The following is a 19,838-nucleotide window of genomic DNA, read 5'->3' as shown; positions in this document are numbered from 1 at the left end:
ATGGGCCTTTGGCCTGGTCTAGCAGGGCTTTTCTTATGCCAAAAGTCACTCTGCCTCAGTTCCTCCCCCTTCGTCTAATATGAACATAACCCTGGAGTACAGTACAGTGTTGTAAGCTATTCTCAGCATCAGCTGCACAGCAATAATGGCATATTTCAGTCTCACACACTCTCGCCTGCAATGTGAGGATAATAATCAACTATTTATTTCTTATGTATTCCTGTTTGACTAGGACACATTTACAGGGTAAATACTGCAAATGTTCACATATTTCCCTATACAAAATGCCCTAAATGTGAAATAGTATCTTGGCATTTATTTTGGGGGGACAGTGGGAAACCCAGTGTTGCAGACCACTATAAACAACAGTCTTGGATTTCTATATTATCTCCTAAGGGCAGTTGCTACTGTTATAGCTTTAATGAAAATTAGCCAAAGCTTAAGAAACAACCAATCTAAAAACAAGGTTTATGTCTCCCTTCTTCTGTAGATTTTGTTTTGTAGCTACTTTCACTTAATTTTTTTTTCACCAAAACCCATTTAACTTTCTTTTGTCTCTAGAGAAAGTAAAATTGCCTATTCTGTAGTGTAGTGCAGTGATTTTTTAGGTTACACTCCTCTGTCTACTTGCCTGTGAACACACTGAGGGCTCAATCCTACCCAACTTTCCAGTTCCAATGCAGCCCTGAGGTAAAGGAACAAACGTTCCCTGACCTTGAGGAGGCCTTGGTGACTGCCTCACCATCACTGGATGCAGCACGTACTGTGTTGGCATGGCTGCATTAGTGCGAGAAAGTTGTGTAGGATTGGACTCTGGGCCAAACGAAGAGGAATTATCATTAAGAAATAAGCTTAAACAGGCTTTTTTGACCCCTCAAAAATAAACAAAATAGGCAAATCTCTAACAAAAACCCTTGACTTCCGACGGGCGGACTTCCCTCAAATGAGGAAGCTGGTTAGAAGGAGGTTGAAAGGGAGGGTAAAAAGAGTCCAATCTCTCCAGAGTGCATGGAGGCTGCTTAAAACAACAGTAATAGAGGCCCAGCAGAGGTGTATACCGCAAAGAAAGAAGGGTTCCACTAAATCCAGGAGGGTGCCCGCATGGCTAACCAGCCAAGTTAGAGAGGCTGTGAAGGGCAAGGAAGCTTCCTTCCGTAAATGGAAGTCTTGCCCTAATGAGGAGAATAAAAAGGAACATAAACTGTGGCAAAAGAAATGTAAGAAGGTGATACTGGAGGCCAAGCGAGACTATGAGGAACGCATGGACAGCAACATTAAGGGGAATAATAAAAGCTTCTTCAAATATGTTAGAAGCAGGAAACCCGCCAGAGAAGCGGTTGGCCCTCTGGATGTTGAGGGAGGGAAAGGGGAGATAAAAGGAGACTTAGAGATGGCAGAGAAATTAAATGAGTTCTTTGCATCTGTCTTCACGGCAGAAGACCTCGGGCAGATACCGCTGCCCGAACGGCCCCTCCTAACCGAGGAGTTAAGTCAGATAGAGGTTAAAAGAGAAGATGTTTCAGACCTCATTGATAAATTAAAGATCAATAAGTCACCGGGCCCTGATGGCATCCACCCAAGGGTTATTAAGGAATTGAAGAATGAAGTTGCAGATCTCTTGACTAAGGTATGCAACTTGTCCCTCAAAACGGCCATGGTGCCAGAAGATTGGAGGATAGCAAATGTCATGCCTATTTTTAAAAAGGGAAAGAGGGGGAACTCGGGAAACTATAGGCCGGTCAGCCTAACATCCATACTGGGTAAGATGGTGGAATGCCTCATCAAAGATAGGATCTCAAAACACATAGACGAACAGGCCTTGTTGAGGGAGAGTCAGCATGGCTTCTGTAAGGGTAAGTCTTGCCTCACGAACCTTATAGAATTCTTTGAAAAGGTCAACAGGCATGTGGATGCAGGAGAACCCGTGGACATTATATATCTGGACTTTCAGAAGGCGTTTGACACGGTCCCTCACCAAAGGCTACTGAAAAAACTCCACAGTCAGGGAATTAGAGGACAGGTCCTCTCGTGGATTGAGAACTGGTTGGAGGCCAGGAAGCAGAGAGTGGGTGTCAATGGGCAATTTTCACAATGGAGAGAGGTGAAAAGTGGTGTGCCCCAAGGATCTGTCCTGGGACCGGTGCTGTTCAACCTCTTCATAAATGACCTAGAGACAGGGTTGAGCAGTGAAGTGGCTAAGTTTGCAGACGACACCAAACTTTTCCGAGTGGTGAAGACCAGAAGTGATTGTGAGGAGCTCCAGAAGGATCTCTCCAGACTGGCAGAATGGGCAGCAAAATGGCAGATGCGCTTCAATGTCAGTAAGTGTAAAGTCATGCACATTGGGGCAAAAAATCAAAACTTTAGATATAGGCTGATGGGTTCTGAGCTGTCTGTGACAGATCAGGAGAGGGATCTTGGGGTGGTGGTGGACAGGTCGATGAAAGTGTCGACCCAATGTGCGGCGGCAGTGAAGAAGGCCAATTCTATGCTTGGGATCATTAGGAAGGGTATTGAGAACAAAACGGCTAGTATTATAATGCCGTTGTACAAATCGATGGTAAGGCCACACCTGGAGTATTGTGTCCAGTTCTGGTCGCCGCATCTCAAAAAAGACAGTGGAAATGGAAAAGGTGCAAAAGAGAGCGACTAAGATGATTACGGGGCTGGGACACCTTCCTTATGAGGAAAGGCTACGGCGTTTGGGCCTCTTCAGCCTAGAAAAGAGACGCTTGAGGGGGGACATGATTGAGACATACAAAATTATGCAGGGAATGGACAGAGTGGATAGGGAGATGCTCTTTACACTCTCACATAATACCAGAACCAGGGGACATCCACTAAAATTGAGTGTTGGGCGGGTTAGGACAGACAGAAGAAAATATTTCTTTACTCAGCGTGTGGTCGGTCTGTGGAACTCCTTGCCACAGGATGTGGTGCTGGCGTCTAGCCTAGACGCCTTTAAAAAGGGATTGGACAAGTTTCTGGAGGAAAAATCCATTATGGGGTACAAGCCATGATGTGTATGCGGAACCTCCTGATTTTAGAAATGGGTTATGTCAGAATGCCAGATGCAGGGGAGGGCACCAGGATGAGGTCTCTTGTTATCTGGTGTGCTCCCTGGGGCATTTGGTGGGCCGCTGTGAGATACAGGAAGCTGGACTAGATGGACCTATGGCCTGATCCAGTGGGGCTGTTCTTATAAACATTGGGGGTGGGCCATAGTGCAGTCCAGGGGGATAACAACAAATATATTTCCTGTTACAGAAAATAACATATATAGCACACTATATATATGTTAATATGTATATTATAAATATATAACAATATATATAACAGAAATATATATTTTCCTGCCAACTCCCCCCAGCTGCTATTTGTCAGACGTGTATTTTCAAGTAAACATGGACAGAATTAGGCTACATTCCTATGCATGTTTGCTTGTGAGAAGCACACATTGAGTATCATAGGCTGCCAGCAACTATGCCCAGGGTCTGATTGGTGCAACTGTTTTTGCATACCCCGTCACCTCCAACTTGTATATGCATCGAAATAGGTTATTCCTAATGCATTCCCCGATAACTCTCCTTCTTTGAGAAAGTGGCTGTGGAGCAGGGACATGCAGCTGGTGGCTCTGCCTCCCGTCTGGAGTCCTTTGAAAAGGGCCACTGCTGCGTGAGGCAGGCAAGCACCACCCACATGCAGCACAAGGATGTGGGTGGGGAAGGTAGGTGAGGCAGAGCCTCCCCACCAGAGTCCTCTGAAAAGTGCCACTGCTGTGTGAGGTGGACAAGTGCTCGCCACCCATATGCAACATGGGTGGGTGGGGAGGCAGGTGAGGTAGAGGTTCCCCACTGAAGTTCTTTAAAAAGTATCACAGCTTCTTGAGGCGGGCAAGCACTCACTGCCAACACGCAGTATGAGGACATAGGTGGGTGGGGAAGCAGGTGAGGCAGAGCCTCTTGCCAGAGTCCTTTGAAATTCACTGTGTGAGGCAGGTTAGGCAGAGCCTCCCCACTGGAGTCCTTCAAAAAGTGCCACTGCTGTGTGAGGTGGACAAGCACTCACCACCCATACGCAGCACGAGGACATGGGTGGGTGGGGAGGCAGGTGAGGCAGAGCCTCAGGCAGATGAGGCAGAGCCTCCCCACTGGAGTCCTTCGAAAAGCCCCACCACCATGTGAGGTGGACAACCACACAAAACCCACATGCGCAGCTTGGTGGGCTTGCAGGCAGTGGGCTTTTTGAAGGACTGCGGTGGGGAGGCTCTGCCTCACCTGCCTCCCCACCCACCACACGCCCCCGCGTGGAGAGATTTCCACCTGTCCCAGTGTCACGACTGAGCCCCACACAGGCCCTTGTGAGCAGCACCAGCTCGTGCCCCGAGGGGAACAGGGTGTTCTCCAGGTGCGGGCTGCTGCGTGTGAGTGGAGTCTGCCCACCCTCTGAACCCCCGAGGCGGCGGGGCGAGGAGACCCTGTGGGGCAGCGAGTGCGCCGCGGCCTCAGGCCCGCCTCGTGTTGTGGGCGCGGTGCCCGCAGGGCGCAGGCCTCGCCGACTCCACAGCGGCCCTCGCGCCTCCCAGCGCCTTGGCCGGGCTGAGGGGTCGGCGGGCTCCCGCGGTGGGGCTCCGTCTGCGCCCGCGCCCACTGCCAGGGCGGGTGGGCGGTTCTCAAAGGGCTCCCTGCTGAGGGACATGTGAGGTGATTAAAGGGCGGGAGTGAAGGGGCTGCCGTTCCTCTCTCGAGGAGCAATGTTTACACGGTATATATACAGCTGAGAAAGTGTGTGTGTACACACACACCCTCTGTGAGAGACACACACACAGAGTACACTTCCCCTCTCTGTGAGAGACACACACACGGAGTACACTACCCCTCTCTCGCAGAGGGTGTGTGCGTGTACACACAAAGTATACTTCCCCTCTCAGAGTGCGTGTGTGTATATGTATGAGGGCGTGTGTGTGTGTGTGTGTGTGTCACACACAGTCTGTGAGAGAGGGGAAGTATACTCTGTGTGTATATACTTCCCCTCTCTCACAGAGTGTGTACATACACACCTCTGTGAGAGAGGGGAAGTATACTGTGTGGACACACACACACATATATACACATGGTATATTTCCCCCTCTCCACACACACACACACATTGTGTATACTGTGTGTATACACATACACTGAGAGAGGGAAGTATACTATATATATACACACACTCTGTATATACTACACACACACACACACACACACACACACAGTGAGAGAGGGAAAGTATACTCTGTGTGTGTATACATCTTGTTGGCATCCTTCAGTCTCGGAAGACTATGGTGTCACGCTCTGAATGGTGGTTCTAGAACAGAGTGTCCTCTCCAGTGCGTGAAGCCTGGGTAAAGTAGGTATGGAGGATAGGCTGTTACCCATGCAGCAAATCCCCCCTCTCCACGTCACTGAAATGGTCCAATGGAAAGGCAGAGGCCAGTACGGTTGGTTCCAGCGGCGTCGCAGGAGTTGCCAGAACGTGATTGTGTTCAGCCACGAACTGCCTCAGGGACAGGCAGTCCCTGTGTATGTATGTGTATGTGTACATACTCACATACTGTGAGGCAAGGGAAAGTATACTGTATGGGAACACACATTCCCTCTCTAAAGCTCCCTGCACAGTATATATAAAGGTGCACTGTGCATTTTTCTCCAGTTTATCGCTCAAGTGAGCCCTGTGGGGGATACAGGGATTTGTTTCTTTTGCTTGGAATCACCATCAAGAGGTAGAATTTTAGTGCACTGTGTGAGGGGATTTTAGTACTTTTAGGGCAAAAAATTGGTGGCAGTGGAAATACTTAAGAACATTTGTCCCTTTTTCTTGTAAATCTGTAGGGGAAAGCTTACTTTGTCACACAGTGAACAACCTCCTTTAAAATTTGGCAAAATACTTTTTTATTCCCTCCTAGCCTGTCTAACAGTGTGGCATGGTTTTATGCTTGGGTGATGAGGCTCAGGATTCACAGCAGTTGTCAAAACCTTCTCTTGGGTATGTTCAGAAGTAAGGCCCATTGTAACCAGAGGGGCTAACTCCCAGGAAAGTCTCATAGGATTGTAGCCCAAGTTGCCAAACAACAGTGTACTGTTTTTGAAGGTCATTTGTAGTGGTTACTTTCTTACAACCCACAAAAACTAGAAATACAGAGACTCCTGCATAATCATTGTGTTGTCTATTTTTTTAAAAAAGGGACAAAAGAATGGTATCCATCCCATTTACTAGAAAATATCAAAGGCATACGTTAAGGATTGTATTGGGAATGTACTGGACGAGCATCCAGAACCCCAGTATTGTATAGTTAGTGAAGAAGGAAGCAAATTGAATAGCAAAAAAAGCAAAGGTGCTTTATTCCTGGTATATTTTGTGATACATCTTTATCACAGGATATGGTCTGTACAGTTAAAGTATCTGCTCATCCTTTCAGTATCATTGACTGGTATCGTGAAGTGAAGATGGTCAAAGTCCTGTTCAAAATCGCAAAACAATAATTAATATATGCAGAATATATGCATATACGCAACAGGGTTCAAATGTGTATACCTGTGGGCTGGGCAGAAATGGGTTAACTGCTTTGGTCTTTTCTTCACAGCTTTTTGTTTCTTGTTTTTAGTCTTACTTCATTTTTTAAATTAAATATGTTCTACTTAGTGGAGGTTTCTGGAAAATAAAACTAGATCTGTAATGGTGCCACCCACACAATAGAATAATCTTTGCTGCCATAGAGGGATGGCTAATCATGTTTTCATGCATTCAGTTTGTCCTTTGTAAGTTATTATTGTCACCTTCCTCTCAAATCTTCTGCCTTACTCTTTGAGGACCAGCCTATTATTTTGCAGTTAATGTTTTTTGTATGCTTATATTTTGCAGTGTCACAACCAAAGCCCAGTTTCTCCAATGTGACATAGTGCTTTTTCTCAAATAACAATGGCAAGCAATTCAGTAAAGTCTGAGGAAAATAAAAGTAAACGTAAGAAGGAGCTGGAGGTGAGCATTTTTCCACTGGCTAGTGTTGGTTTTCAAAATGTCAATTATTGTGGTTTTTATTTTTTTACAATTCAGAGGCATATGCAGATACAAATATTCTTGAGGAACAGAAGTGTTTGTGTGCATGCACATATAGTTCTGAAGACCTAAAAGATTGTTCCAACTTTAATCTGTTTCTATTTTCTGCTAATAGAACGAAGTGTCAGAAAATCCACATTTGTCATACTTTCCGAAAACAGATTTGCCTTTTTTGGAGAGCTCCCAGTCACTTCACGAAACTAAAAGCCTGGAACAAGTTTTAGATGGTAATGTATTTTAAAAAAATTTAATCATACATATGTGTCACTTTCCATTTATGTTTATATTCACTTTTGAATTAAAATAGATATTTATTTTAACAGATGCAAACAGAGAAATCAATGACCTGTTATCAAAATATGCCCATATTTTAAGGCAAGTACACTAAACTGTTGGCACATTGTATTTATATTAATTGTATTTATATTTAATTAATTAATTGTATTTATATCATGCTTTCCAATGAAAAAGTAAAAGAGAGAAACTTCTGGTTTCTCAGTCACAAAAACATCAGCAACTGCCATAGTTGAGATTTATGATAGGTGGCAGCATAGCTTCAGAAAATAATTTATTTGATTTGGTAAATTCTAATTCTAGCTTGATGTATCATCATCCTAACTCCTATTACTGTTACTGATTCATTGATTACATAATTATTTTGAAATTGAAATGCACACTGCCTTTATTACATGCAGTAAATGTTTAGAATAAAAATCAAACTCCATTTTTATGTTCCAGTCTGCCTTCACATTGGTGTTACAGTGATTACCAAACTGATTTCTATCACAACTGAAGTACATTTCAAATATAACATCACACTTTAAAAATGGGGGAATATAGTATTTCATATGCTTAAAAAAATCTCACTACATTATTGAAAAAACTCTGCAAATTGAATAGCTATTGCAGAAATCAGTAAAAATTAAGACTATGTATCCATTTTAACTTTAGGTTTGGTTGTTGTTGTTTTTGTTTTAAATAAAGTGAGAGAGCAGCAATGGATGCGTCCTATGTAACAGAACTTGAAGGAATCTTGAAAGAAGCTAGTTCCATTGAAAATCACTTGAAGTCAAAAAGGGGAAATCTGAGGCACCGGTTTGCAGCGATTACAGGCTCTCTACAAAATGAAAACAATTTAGCAGACAAGTGACCTGAAATCTAAAGGCACAAACTGCATGGTTAGAATTGTACATCACTTGCACACTAATAGAGAATGAAACTAGATGTTGCTTTTTAAATATATTTTGATTTGTATTATTCTTACCAATTTAAGAAATGTCCCAACTCTTATTAAAATAAAAACAAGAGCAATCCTACTCATGTTTATTTGGGAGTAAGCCCCATTAAACGCAGGGAGGACCTCTCAAAACTACTGTAAAATGTTCTCTGAATGGCAAAAATATACATTATAGAAAACTAGGCTGTGAGGTTCACCAATAATTTATTGGAACAGAATGTGGGCTTCAGATATGGACACTTCCTCTGCATAGTAGGCAAATATTCAACACATGCAGCCTTCCACATTGTCATATCTCAATCTGGGGGGGGGGGGGGCTGTGTCTGTTGAAGTTATGGAAGCCAAGCAAAAGCTATGGGGCAGGGAGGTGGAGGCAGGTCAAGTCTCAAAACTATTTTCAAAGAATACATTTAGCAATATAATTTACCCAATGTGTTTTGGTGTATCACTTTCAGAGGCAAGAAAATCTTGAAGTTCTCAAAACCGGGGTGTCATGATACCCCAGCCCAAGAAGCCCTGCCTCTGGCCCCTTAAGGGGTGCGGGAAGGCAGCGACACAATCCCCAGGATTACACTGCTGCTGAGGCTGATTTTAATTTACCAGTCACTGTGCCAGCCTCTGGGTGGTATGGGAGCCCAGGGGAGCCCTCCACAGTCTGTATGATTTAAAAAAGCAATCAAAAACCACCTCTGTTTTCACAATCCTTTTTGACAAGAAGTTTGGGAACTGCTATCTTATTCCGCTGATTGTAGCAGTTAACTTAGAGCGTGTTGGAGACATGACACCCATTTCTTTTGGAACATTTCCCTTTTGGGACCTGTTGAAGAAATTTCTTCCTTCACATAATCTTTAAAGGCCCAGGAGCCCTGCCCCTCCACATTTTTTCCCACCAAAGCATGTGAAGTTTGTTTGCTACTTTTTTGAGTAATGTTCAAGATGTTTTCATTTTGCTGCAATAAAAGGGAGCCTATATGCTGTGCTCCTGCACCTGTAAAATCTAATCAGTGGATGGAAATTCAATGTTTATGTATTTACAATATTTATACCTGTATACATCTTTTTAAAAAAAGTTTTCCAAGCAGTTTATATATCAAAGGAATAAGACAGTTCCCAGAGGAACTCACAATCTAACAATAGTCACAACAGGAACTCTCTCATTGCTGAGTCTTTGTTGCTTAAATGGCTTCTGGTCATCATAAGGCATTTCAAAGCACTAGGGGCCAATCATTAGGGGGGAAAAACAAACTGGCTGCATTCCTATGCACACTTTCCTAGGAGTGAGACCCATTGTACACAGAGGAACTTACTTCTAAGTGAACATGCATAGGATTGTGGTGTTTGTCCATCTTTTGATCTTTTTTGGGTACTGGCCATGATTATTTCAAAGCATTGCAATAAAAGAAAACCTCTAACTTTGTGCTTTGAGTTTTTACATCAGTTCCTAAGTATTTCCACTGTTTTTGTCCTGTATATGCAGGGTTATGCCTACTGCAGTGAGGTACCATAAATGTTACAAAAAAACCTTAAAGAACATAGCCTTTTCTGCAGTCATGATCAGAAATGTAAAAAAAATAATCTGACAGGATTTCCTCATTGCCTTTAACCCCTTAACAAGGTCAAGAGATGAATTATAACTATGATTCCACATGACACTTAACCATAATGCTGCATTTCTCATTACAATTCCACAGTGTTCATTCCCATAGCAAAGGCAAAAATTAACAGCACTTTATTTTTTATTTAGTTATTTAAAGAATTTACTGCACTATCCTAGCACTAATCTCCAGCAAATGTTTGAAACTTGCTCATTGATTTATATTATGTTGTTGGCAACCTTCAGTCTCGAAAGACTATGGTATCGCGCTCTGAATGGTGGTTCTGGAACAGCGTCTAGTGTGGCTGAAAAGGCCGATTCGGGAGTGACAATCCCTTCCACAACGGGAGCAAGTGCAGTCTGTCCCTGGTCTGTCTCCCTGGCTATGGGCCTTCCTTCTTTGCCTCTTTGCCTCAGACTGTTGGCCAAGTGTCTCTTCAAACTGGGAAAGGCCATGCTGCACAGCCTGCTTCCAAGTGGGCCACTCAGAGGCCAGGGTTTCCCACCTGTTGAGGTCCACTCCTAAGGCCTTCAGATCCCTCTTGCAGATGTCCTTGTTTCGCAGCTGTGGTCTACCTGTAGGGCGCTTTCCTTGCACGAGTTCTCCATAGAGGAGATCCTTTGGGATCCGGCCATCATTCATTCTCACAACATGACCGAGCCAACGCAGGTGTCTCTGTTTCAGCAGTGCATACATGCTAGGGATTCCAGCTTGTTCCAGGACTGTGTTGTTTGGAACTTTGTCCTGCCAGGTGATGCCAAGGATGCATCGGAGGCAGCGCATGTGGAAAGCGCTCAGTTTCCTCTCCTGTTGTGAGCGGAGAGTCCATGACTCGCTGCAGTACAGAAGTGTACTCAGGACGCAAGCTCTGTAGACTTGGATCTTGGTATGTTCCGTCAGCTTCTTGTTGGACCAGACTCTCTTTGTGAGTCTGGAAAACGTGGTAGCTGCTTTACCGATGCGCTTGTTTAGCTCGGTATCGAGAGAAAGAGTGTCGGAGATCGTTGAGCCAAGGTACACAAAGTCATGGACAACCTCCAGTTCATGCGCAGAGATTGTAATGCAATGAGTCCACATCCTGAACCATGACCTGTGTTTTCTTCAGGCTGATTGTCAGTCCAAAATCTTGGCAGGCCTTGCTAAAACCATCCATGAGCTGCTGGAGATCTTTGGCAGAGTGGGTAGTGACAGCTGCATTGTTGGCAAAGAGGAAGTCACGCAGAAATTTCAGCTGGACTTTGGACTTTGCTCTCAGTCTGGAGAGGTTTATATTATATATTATTTGTTATTAGCATATCTGTTTGTGCAAACATGAAATGAAATGGGGCTGCCTCTGGTACTCTGCTGTTTCCCAAATTGCTGATTTGCAAAACATAAACATTTTTTTAAAGGTCCTGGATGTTGGACCAGTAATTATGGCAACATAACCAGGAAATGCAAAAAGGTGAGTCTTCACTAACCATGATGAATATCATCACCTGGCTTATGAACCACTCCTTTGCACTAGAAGAGTCAGCAACACTATTGCTAGCCCACATATAAAAGCCTGGGCTGACACATAGTCACAAACCAGCTTTTTAAGAAGATGGAGGGCATTAGGCGAAAAACACTGGAATGCAACTCATTTGGCTTGCATTCCAGTGTTTCCCCCCTAATGCCCTTCATCTTCTTAAAAAGCTGGCTTGTTACTTTGTCTGGAAAACCTGAGCATACTTATATTTAAAAAAAAATTATTCTAAGAAACTAGTCTGCAAGACCTTCTTATAATAGAAAGGGAAAAAAACAGTTCAGTACGGGGGGGGAGGAGGAGATGAGGTTGGGTGGCTTTCAGAACTCTGCAACATAATACAGAATTAGTGGGGAGGGTGGGATAGTCACAAACTGAAGTGAGAGAGAACAACAACTGAACAACAAACCTGTAATGTAGGCCACTGTTAAGTATCCCCATATTGCAGATAAGAGTAGAGGTTACAATAACCCCGTATTATGCTTTCTATATTTCTGATGAGTGGCAATAGGTTGATTGTGACTTAAAACTCATCTCAAATACTTGCTTTACGACGCAATCCTAACCAGGTCTACTCAGAAGTAAGTCCTATTTTGTTCAGTAGGGCTTACTCTCAGGAAAGTGTGGTTAGGATTGCAGCCTTAAATCTTGATCTCCAGTAGTGAAATATCACAAAACAGGTCTCTGTGCAATACATACCACATTATTAAGATACAGAGAGACAGCACAACAATTATAATGCATTATCATATATGTTATTAAGTAAAGTTTCAGTGACCATGTTCCAATTCACTTGACATCATTAAGCATGAAAACAGCACAACAGTTGTGTGGAGCACACAGATACTTCAAATTAACTCATTCTAAAGGGTCAAAAGGATAAGACAAAAATATAACTACCAGTTATATTGAACAATTGCAAGATTGTATATCAACCTAGCCAACACAAATTTTCTCAATAGCAAACAGCAGAAAAGATGGTGACATAGCCAGAATGGTGTAATAGGGCAGTGATTTTCAACTTTTTTCATCTCATGGCACACTGGGCAAGGCACTAAAATGGTCAAGGCACACCATTGGTTTTTTGACAATTGACAAGGCACACTGTTCTGCCAATGGGGGGAGGCTCATATCCTCCAATGGCTGTACCAATAAATGACCCTCTCCCAAATTCCCACAGCACACCTGGGGACCATCTGCCATGTGTGCCATGGCAGAGTGGTTGAAAATGGCTAGGTTAGGGAGTTGGACTTAAAACCTGGAAGATACATGTTCAAATCCTTCCTTGGCTATGAAGCTTTCTGGGTGACTTACTCTCAGCCTTGCCGAACTCAGAGGGTTGTTGTGAGGACAAAAGGAGGGGAGGAACTATATACACTACTCTGAACTCCTTGCAGAAAGGGTGGCATAAAAATGTGGAAAATAAAATAAAAATAAATAGGAAAAGACAAAGCCTTGCAATGCACAGGATAACCTGGTGGTTGAATGATAGTTTAAGAAGAATAAGCAAGACAACACAATGCAGATTAATGAGGGAGATTAATACACTTTCCCTATCTTTTCATGGAGATATGTTACATGGTGGTTTTAAAATGCTACAGGGTGGTGCTACTTTAAAATGCTGCTCTCCTTCCCCTTGGTCTCTGTCTGCACTGACTACAGTTTTGGGCTGCCAGCAAAGACATCCTATGCAAACATTCTGGGGTTTGCAACACAGCTGCACCTAGTGAAATAGCCATCTCCAGTGCTCAGCAAAGAGCCATTCTAACTCAAACGGAAGTGCAGGGGGTGGGGGAGTCACTCTGGTCTTTCCATCTCTATGGTCACACAGGAAGGCTTCCGGAATAGAAGCCCATCTATTTTCAGGTGAGCCTCTATGATCGGAGTGTTCCCTTCACTCGCCCGCCCTCCCCGTCCTTCCTGCAGGTGAGCATGCGCAGGGGCTGAGCGTGCCGTAGCAACCAGAGCAGTAGACAGTAGCAACCAGGATCATAATAATGGTGAGTGCGCTCTGGGGCTGGGGGGAGGCCTGAAGATGAGCAGGGCGGTTGGGCTGGCCCTGGTTGGGGCAGGGAAGACCTGATGGGACTGGCAAACTGGGAAGCAACAGGACCTGGTTGTGGCTGGCTTGGGTTGGTGGGCTGCAAAGTGGGGGTGAAGGGGCTTCAGCTGCTGGGGCAGGGGGTGGAGAGAGTAGACAGAAGGATATTCTTTTCCCTCCCACACAGCACCAGACCAGGGGACAGCCTCTATCCTTGAGTGTCTGTGGAACACCTTGCCACAAGATGTGGTGATGGACTATGCAGGGGGTGGAGAGAGTAGACAGAAGGATGTTCTTTTTCCTCCCACACAACACCAGAACCAGGGGACAGCCACTAAAATTGAGTGTTGGGAGAGTTAGGACAGACAAAATAAAATATTTCTTTGCTCAACGTGTAGTTGGTGTGTGGAACTCCTTGCCACAGGATGTGGTAATGGATACAGTGGATAGAGGGATGTTCTTTGCCCTCTCTCACAACACTAGAACCAAGGGACACCCACTAAAATTGAGTGTTGGGAGGGTTTGGAAGACAAATGGAAACATTTCTATACCCAGTGCGTAGTTAGTCTGTGGAACTCCTTGCCACAGGATGCCATGATGGCGGCTGTCCCATATGCCTTTTAAAGGGGATCGGACAAATTTCTGGAGGAAAAGTCCATCACAGGTTACAAGCCATAATGGGTATGTTCAACCTCCTGGACTTAGAAGTAGGCTATCTCAAATGCCAGATGCAAGGGAGGGTACCAGGATGCGTGTCTCTTGTTGTCTTGTGTGCTACCTGAGTCATCTGGTGAACCACTGTAAGATACAGGAGGCTGGACTAGATGGGCTTTTGGCCTGATCCAACTGGGCTTTTCTTAGGGGCGTTCCTTAAGGAGATTGAGGAACCTTCTTTTTGCTTAGAGACAGAAGGCTTGCTTGGGGTACTGGGGAGAAGAAAGAATCCACATTCCCACCCACTTGGGGAAGAGGAGAGCAAGAGGGCGCCTGTGTGAAACATGAATGTGCAGTGGGTGGGGAGGCAGGTGAGGCAGAGTCTCCCCACTGGAGTCCTTTGAAAAGTGCTGTTGCTGTGTGAGACGCCCAAGCACCCACAACTCGCGCACAGACTGCATTGGTTGTGGGTGCTTGGGCACCTAACGCAGCAGCGCTTTTCAAAGGACTCTGGTGGGGAGGCTCTGCCTCACCTGCTTCCCTTGCCTCCCCACCCACTGCATGTCCCTGGTGTGAAACTGGCTCCCAGAGTCCAATGGGCTGTGACCATGGAAGACTGACTTGGGGATGAGTTCCTAGCAAAACTTGGGGAAAGTGGGAATGTTGATGGATCGCAGCAGGGAGAGCCAGAGAGAGAGGATCTGTCCTCCACTGTCATCGCCTCCTAGATGTGCACTTTGTGGCCACAAGAGAGATCAAGGTGCACAGTTGTCTCGCTGTAATCGAGGCGCCAAACCTTCTGTGAACTTCTTGGTCTGCACCCAGAATGTTAATAATAGGTAGCTTGATTTGGCTGTGTTTCTTGTTGATAAGTAGTGGAGAGTCAGTAGTTTGGGGAACTGATTTTTGCTGAAAGTTGGCCTCTCCTTATGTCCCTAGAGCTGTGGCAAGATTCCACATTTATTCGGATGGCTGAGAGATGGTGTGTTTATTGTTTCAGCACCGCCCCCCCCCCCACAGCATGGAGTTATTTTATTTTCACATTTTTATATCACCCTTCTTTCAAGGAGTTCAGGGTGGTGTACTAGTTCCTTCCCCGCTTTTGTGCTAACAACAGTCCTGTGAGGTAGCTGAGGCTGAATGATAGCAACTGACCCAAGGTCACTTGGGAAGCTTCTTGGCTGAACAGGGATTTGAAGCTGGATCATCCAACTTCTGAATCACTACACCATCCTGGCTAGTAGTAGTGGTCTGCCTCAGGCTAGCAAATATATTGTAGTGTAAGATTTTGTGAGCTGGAGCCCACTTTGTCAGATGTAAAGTGATCACTAACAGAGTGGAAGTACATACAGTAAGTTCAGTATAGACTAGAACAGTGGTTCCCACACGTTTAGCACTGGGACCCACTTTATAGAATGAGAATCTTTCAGGACCCACCGGAAGTGATGTTATGACTGGAAGTGACATCATCAAGCAGGAACGTTTTTAGCAATCTTAGGCTGCAGTTCTACCCACACTTACCCAGGAGTAAGTCCCATTTACTATCATTGTTAAAAGCATGTACATAGCAGCCTGTTCAAAGTACAGATCTGTAACATTTCCCCAAATGTAGTCACATCCCATGGTAGCAACAAGTCTAATATATTAAAAATAAAATATTGAAATGAATGGGGACCCACCTGAAATTGGCTCACGACCCATCTGGTGGGTCCCGACCCACAGTTTGAGAAACGCTGGACTAGAAAGAAGAAAGGAAAATATTTTCTTTTCTTTTTTTGTTTGTTTCCAAAGTAGGGTCATAAGGCCAAGCAGTGCAAGAGATGGCCACAGGGATGTCACAGTAATATGCAGGAAACAAATGAATACAAGAGCAAGTTGGGGTTGAAGTGCGATGTTATATTTCACATATACATATTCTGAATATTTGAAAGTGATGCATAAATACTATATTATATATGGATGATAAGGCAACACAGAATATTTTCCACTGTCTTGAATTTGAAGATATGTCTTAGGATGGTTAAAACCTGATAGCCTAACACTTTATTGTTTCATAGGAAGGGCATTCATTTGATGGCAGATCTAAATAGTTCGTGCATATTATTCATCATACAGGATTGTCTGCGTGTCAAGAGTTACCTTCGGTATAATGGTAAGTCAGTACTTTATCTTCAATACAAAATTTGCACTAAGGAGCTTCCTTGCAGTTGCTGTTCATTAACTTCAAGTGTATCAAAATTATAAAGTCAATGACATGGTTTCTTTGTGGGTTATGCTTTGTGGGTTATTTTCTGTTCTGTGCTCTGCAGAGTTTTTTTATTGAGTGATGGACCCCCTTTGACCATTCATTCTTTTAGACCAGGGTCTTCAAACATTTTGGCCAGAGGGCCGCATCGAATAGCTGACATGGTGTTGAGGGCTGGAAAAAAAATTAAATATAAAATTTATATAAATAAATTAGAGATGGAACTTAGATGAGTGAATGAATGAATGGGCTCATTCATTCAACCTCTCTGGCCCTTAGAACACTGTTGCGAGCTGCGTTGTGCCCACGCCGCTCTGGAACCGCTCCGGTCTGCTGCTGGAGCTCCGCTGACGGCTTGGCACGGCAGACAGCTGCACAGCTGTTGTTGTTTCTGTACCTCAAGGCCGAAGCACTATCACCCCCGGACGACAAGGAAGACTCAGAGGCAGAAGTTCTCCACCACACTCCTCCTTTACTTATGTACAGATATTTACAAAGTCCAAGTAGTACAAACGGTACACGATCCACTCTCCAACCAACGTAGCCTCCGGCTCACAATGCTCTGCTTCTCCCACACGCTTGCTTGCCTCTGCTGGACATTTATACTTCCTGCAGCCAATCAGTGCGTAGGAAATACTGCACAGTCATGCTGACTGTGCAGTTGCTGCCACACACACACACACTCACATGAAGTCACCTGATGCAATATCACCAGATATTGCATCAGCATGAGGCTCCCAGGATGCTGTGCAGTCCTGGTTTGGCCAAGGCTTCAGGCCTGTTACTGTGCAGCCAGCAAATTACCTGTCAGGACTGGGGATCAACCCGTGACAAACACCCTCCAGACACAAGCAGAGCATAGTTCCTGTCACATTTGGCCAAGTGGGCCAGAGGCTTTCAGGGGACAAGAGGATGGCTGCAGGCCAGACAGAGGCTTGCTGCGGGCCGCATGTGGTCCCCGGGCCGGGGTTTGGAGACCTCTGTTTTAGACCAAAAGTGCTTAAAATAAAGCTTTTTTATTTTAAGCATCCCAAATCTATCCAGGGTTTGAACAGAAGCAACTCATCTTTAAAACTGCATCCAAAGCAAGGCAGAAGCATAGAGCCGTCCCCATTTTGCCTTTTAAAAGCCCCTTAAGTCTGTTTAATGCATTGGTTTTCAGTCACCAATGTGCAGCAGTGCAATAGAGTAAGGCTACTCTCGCAGGGTGGGCCACTGTGAGATACAGGAAGCTGAACTAGACGGACCTTTGGCCTGATCCAGCAGGGCTTTTCTTATGTCCTTATTGCTGTTAGGAACCATGGGAATCTTAGATTTCCACCGTGCTGCTGTGCAGCAAAGCATCTCATCAAGTTGTAAAGCATAAGCTAAGGGGATATGATTTGTAAGACTATTTTCTCTCTGTGCAAGAGTATCTGATCTAATTCAGTGAGCCTCATGACTTTGTAAGGCTTTGAAACCAACATCTTCCACATATGAATGCAGCACAATCATTTGCAGTGCATAATCTCATTTACTTTTAATTTTGATCATCAGTGTAAATCATAAAACAGACAAGTTGTGGTTTAAAGCCAACTTGATTCTATGCTTAGGATCATTAGAAAAGGTACTTGAGAACAAAACAGCTAATATTATAATGCCCTTGTACAAATCTATGGTAAGGCCACACCTAGAGTATTGTGTCCAGTTCTGGTCGCCACATCTCAAAAAGGATATAGTGGAAATGAAAAAGGTGCAAAAGAGAGCAACTAAGATGAATGCTGGGCTGGGGCACCTCCCTTATGAGGAAAGGCTACGGCGTTTGGGCATCTTCAGCCTAGAAAAGAGACGCCTGAGGGGAGACATGATTGAGACATACAAAATTATGCATGGGAAGGATAAAGTGGATAGAGAGATGCTCTTTGCACTCTCACATAACACCAGAACCAGGGGACATCCACTAAAATTGAGTGTTGGGAGAGTTAGAACAGACAAAAGAAAATATTTCTTTACTCAGCGTGTGGTGGGTGTGTGGAACTCCTTGCCGCAGGATGTGGTGACGGCATCTGGTCTAGATGCCTTTAAAAGGGGTTTGGACAAGTTTCTGGAGGAAAAGTCCATTACAAGCCATGATGGGTTACAAGCCATGATGTGTATGTGCAACCTCCTGATTTTAGAAATGGGCTATGTCAGATGCAAGGGAGGGCACCAGGATGCAGGTCTCTTGTTATCAGGTGTGCTCCCTGGGGCATTTGGTGGGGCTGCTGTGAGATACAGGATTAGATGGGCCTATGGCCTGATCCAGTGGGGATGTTCTTATGTTCTTATGCTCAAAAGTAAAAACAGCAGTTGCCAGATTGCTCAGTTCTAATGTTTCAGCTTTATGGAGACATCAGCTGCTTTTGAATCTGTTAATCGTGGACTGATGCTTAAAAGATGTACTAAAGGAATATATGAAGCTCTGTTCTCTGCCAAAAATGACACCTTTGCCATTGTATGTGGCACAACTTGTTCAATATATTAAATAAATTCCATAGTATTTGTGATTGAAGTATAATTTTCATTTATGTAATAGTATAGATAGCCTTGTGTAGATGCTGGTAGGAGCATAACCAGGCACTGGAGTTAATCTAGGGTGCAGGGTCACCCCTCCCATGTATGTTCATCCATTGATGGCCCTAATAAAAAGACTGTGAGCATATACTTGTGTCTGAACGGATATGTCTGTGAACTTCTTGGTGGAGTTTCCGCACCAAGAGGAAATTATCTCACATTTCAGTAGAGCACAATCTTCCTTAACAAAGGCATTTTTGTTTTGCAGTGTGAACATTTAAATATAATTGATCAATTTGTTTCAAGCAAGAAAACTATCTTCTTCACAGTGTATATTAATCCAGTACAACTTCTTTTTACATCTTGTTAGGCAAAAGCAACAACTATTAAGGAAGCTCTAGCCAAATGGGTAAGTAGAAAGGAGTTGTGCTTATACATTTGTTTGTGAATAACAAGCTTCCATCACTTTCTTGCTATTTTGTAGATGTAGCTATTTGCGAGGGGTGTGTGACTGAAAAAAAAATTCAACACAAATTTCTTGTATCTCACTGAAGTTTTGTTCTTGAACAGCAGTATGCTACTATTGGTAGGATGCGTTCATATCTATATAACGCTGCCAGTGTCCTAAACACTATTCTGAACATAGTCTCTGCTCAGTTGCTGAGAAACAGAGTTGACAGGCAAGATACAGAAGTGATCGGAATCAAGGTTTTGCAATGAATAGAAGTAATGTTTAAGGAAGAATGGGACTGCTAAGATGACACTGTGTAGATTTGGGGAAAGTTTGATAAAATAAGTTGATATAGAAAGAGAAGATGGGAGCTGCTTAACGAATACAGAGCAGGATACGGATGATTATGTGTATCCAGGCATAAGGCACAACATGGCCTTGGAAACAGTGGTAGTGAAGGAGACTGTAGGATAAGGATAAG

General features: G+C 44.1%; 2 protein-coding genes across 9 annotated transcripts in view; both read left to right on the top strand.

The window, feature by feature from the left end:
* Positions 1-6,957: 6,957 nt before the first annotated feature.
* On the top strand, positions 6,958-8,245 carry TEX12 (testis expressed 12). Its single transcript, XM_066622689.1, has 4 exons — positions 6,958-7,017; positions 7,211-7,322; positions 7,419-7,470; positions 8,080-8,245. Exons 1-4 carry the CDS (start codon positions 6,958-6,960, stop codon positions 8,243-8,245), a joined length of 390 nt encoding a protein of 129 aa, XP_066478786.1.
* A 5,076-nt stretch (positions 8,246-13,321) lies between these two features.
* DNAL1 (dynein axonemal light chain 1) overlaps positions 13,322-19,838 on the top strand; it is a 39,576-nt gene continuing 33,059 nt past the window's right edge. For 6 of the 8 annotated variants that reach the window (XM_066631466.1, XM_066631465.1, XM_066631469.1 and 3 more), the window contains exons 1-3: positions 13,359-13,434; positions 16,187-16,281; positions 19,277-19,315. In XM_066631466.1, coding sequence (XP_066487563.1) covers positions 16,279-16,281; positions 19,277-19,315 — 42 coding nt within the window. In that variant the 5' untranslated portion in view covers positions 13,359-13,434; positions 16,187-16,278. Of the gene's footprint in view, positions 13,435-16,186; positions 16,282-19,276; positions 19,316-19,838 lie in introns of all 8 variants that reach the window. The other 2 variants (XM_066631462.1, XM_066631467.1) reach the window with 2 other exon arrangements.

The sequence above is a fragment of the Tiliqua scincoides genome, chromosome 1 (assembly GCF_035046505.1).
Source record: "Tiliqua scincoides isolate rTilSci1 chromosome 1, rTilSci1.hap2, whole genome shotgun sequence".
Taxonomy (NCBI): domain Eukaryota; kingdom Metazoa; phylum Chordata; class Lepidosauria; order Squamata; family Scincidae; genus Tiliqua; species Tiliqua scincoides.
This window is presented reverse-complemented; position numbering and strand designations above follow the sequence as displayed.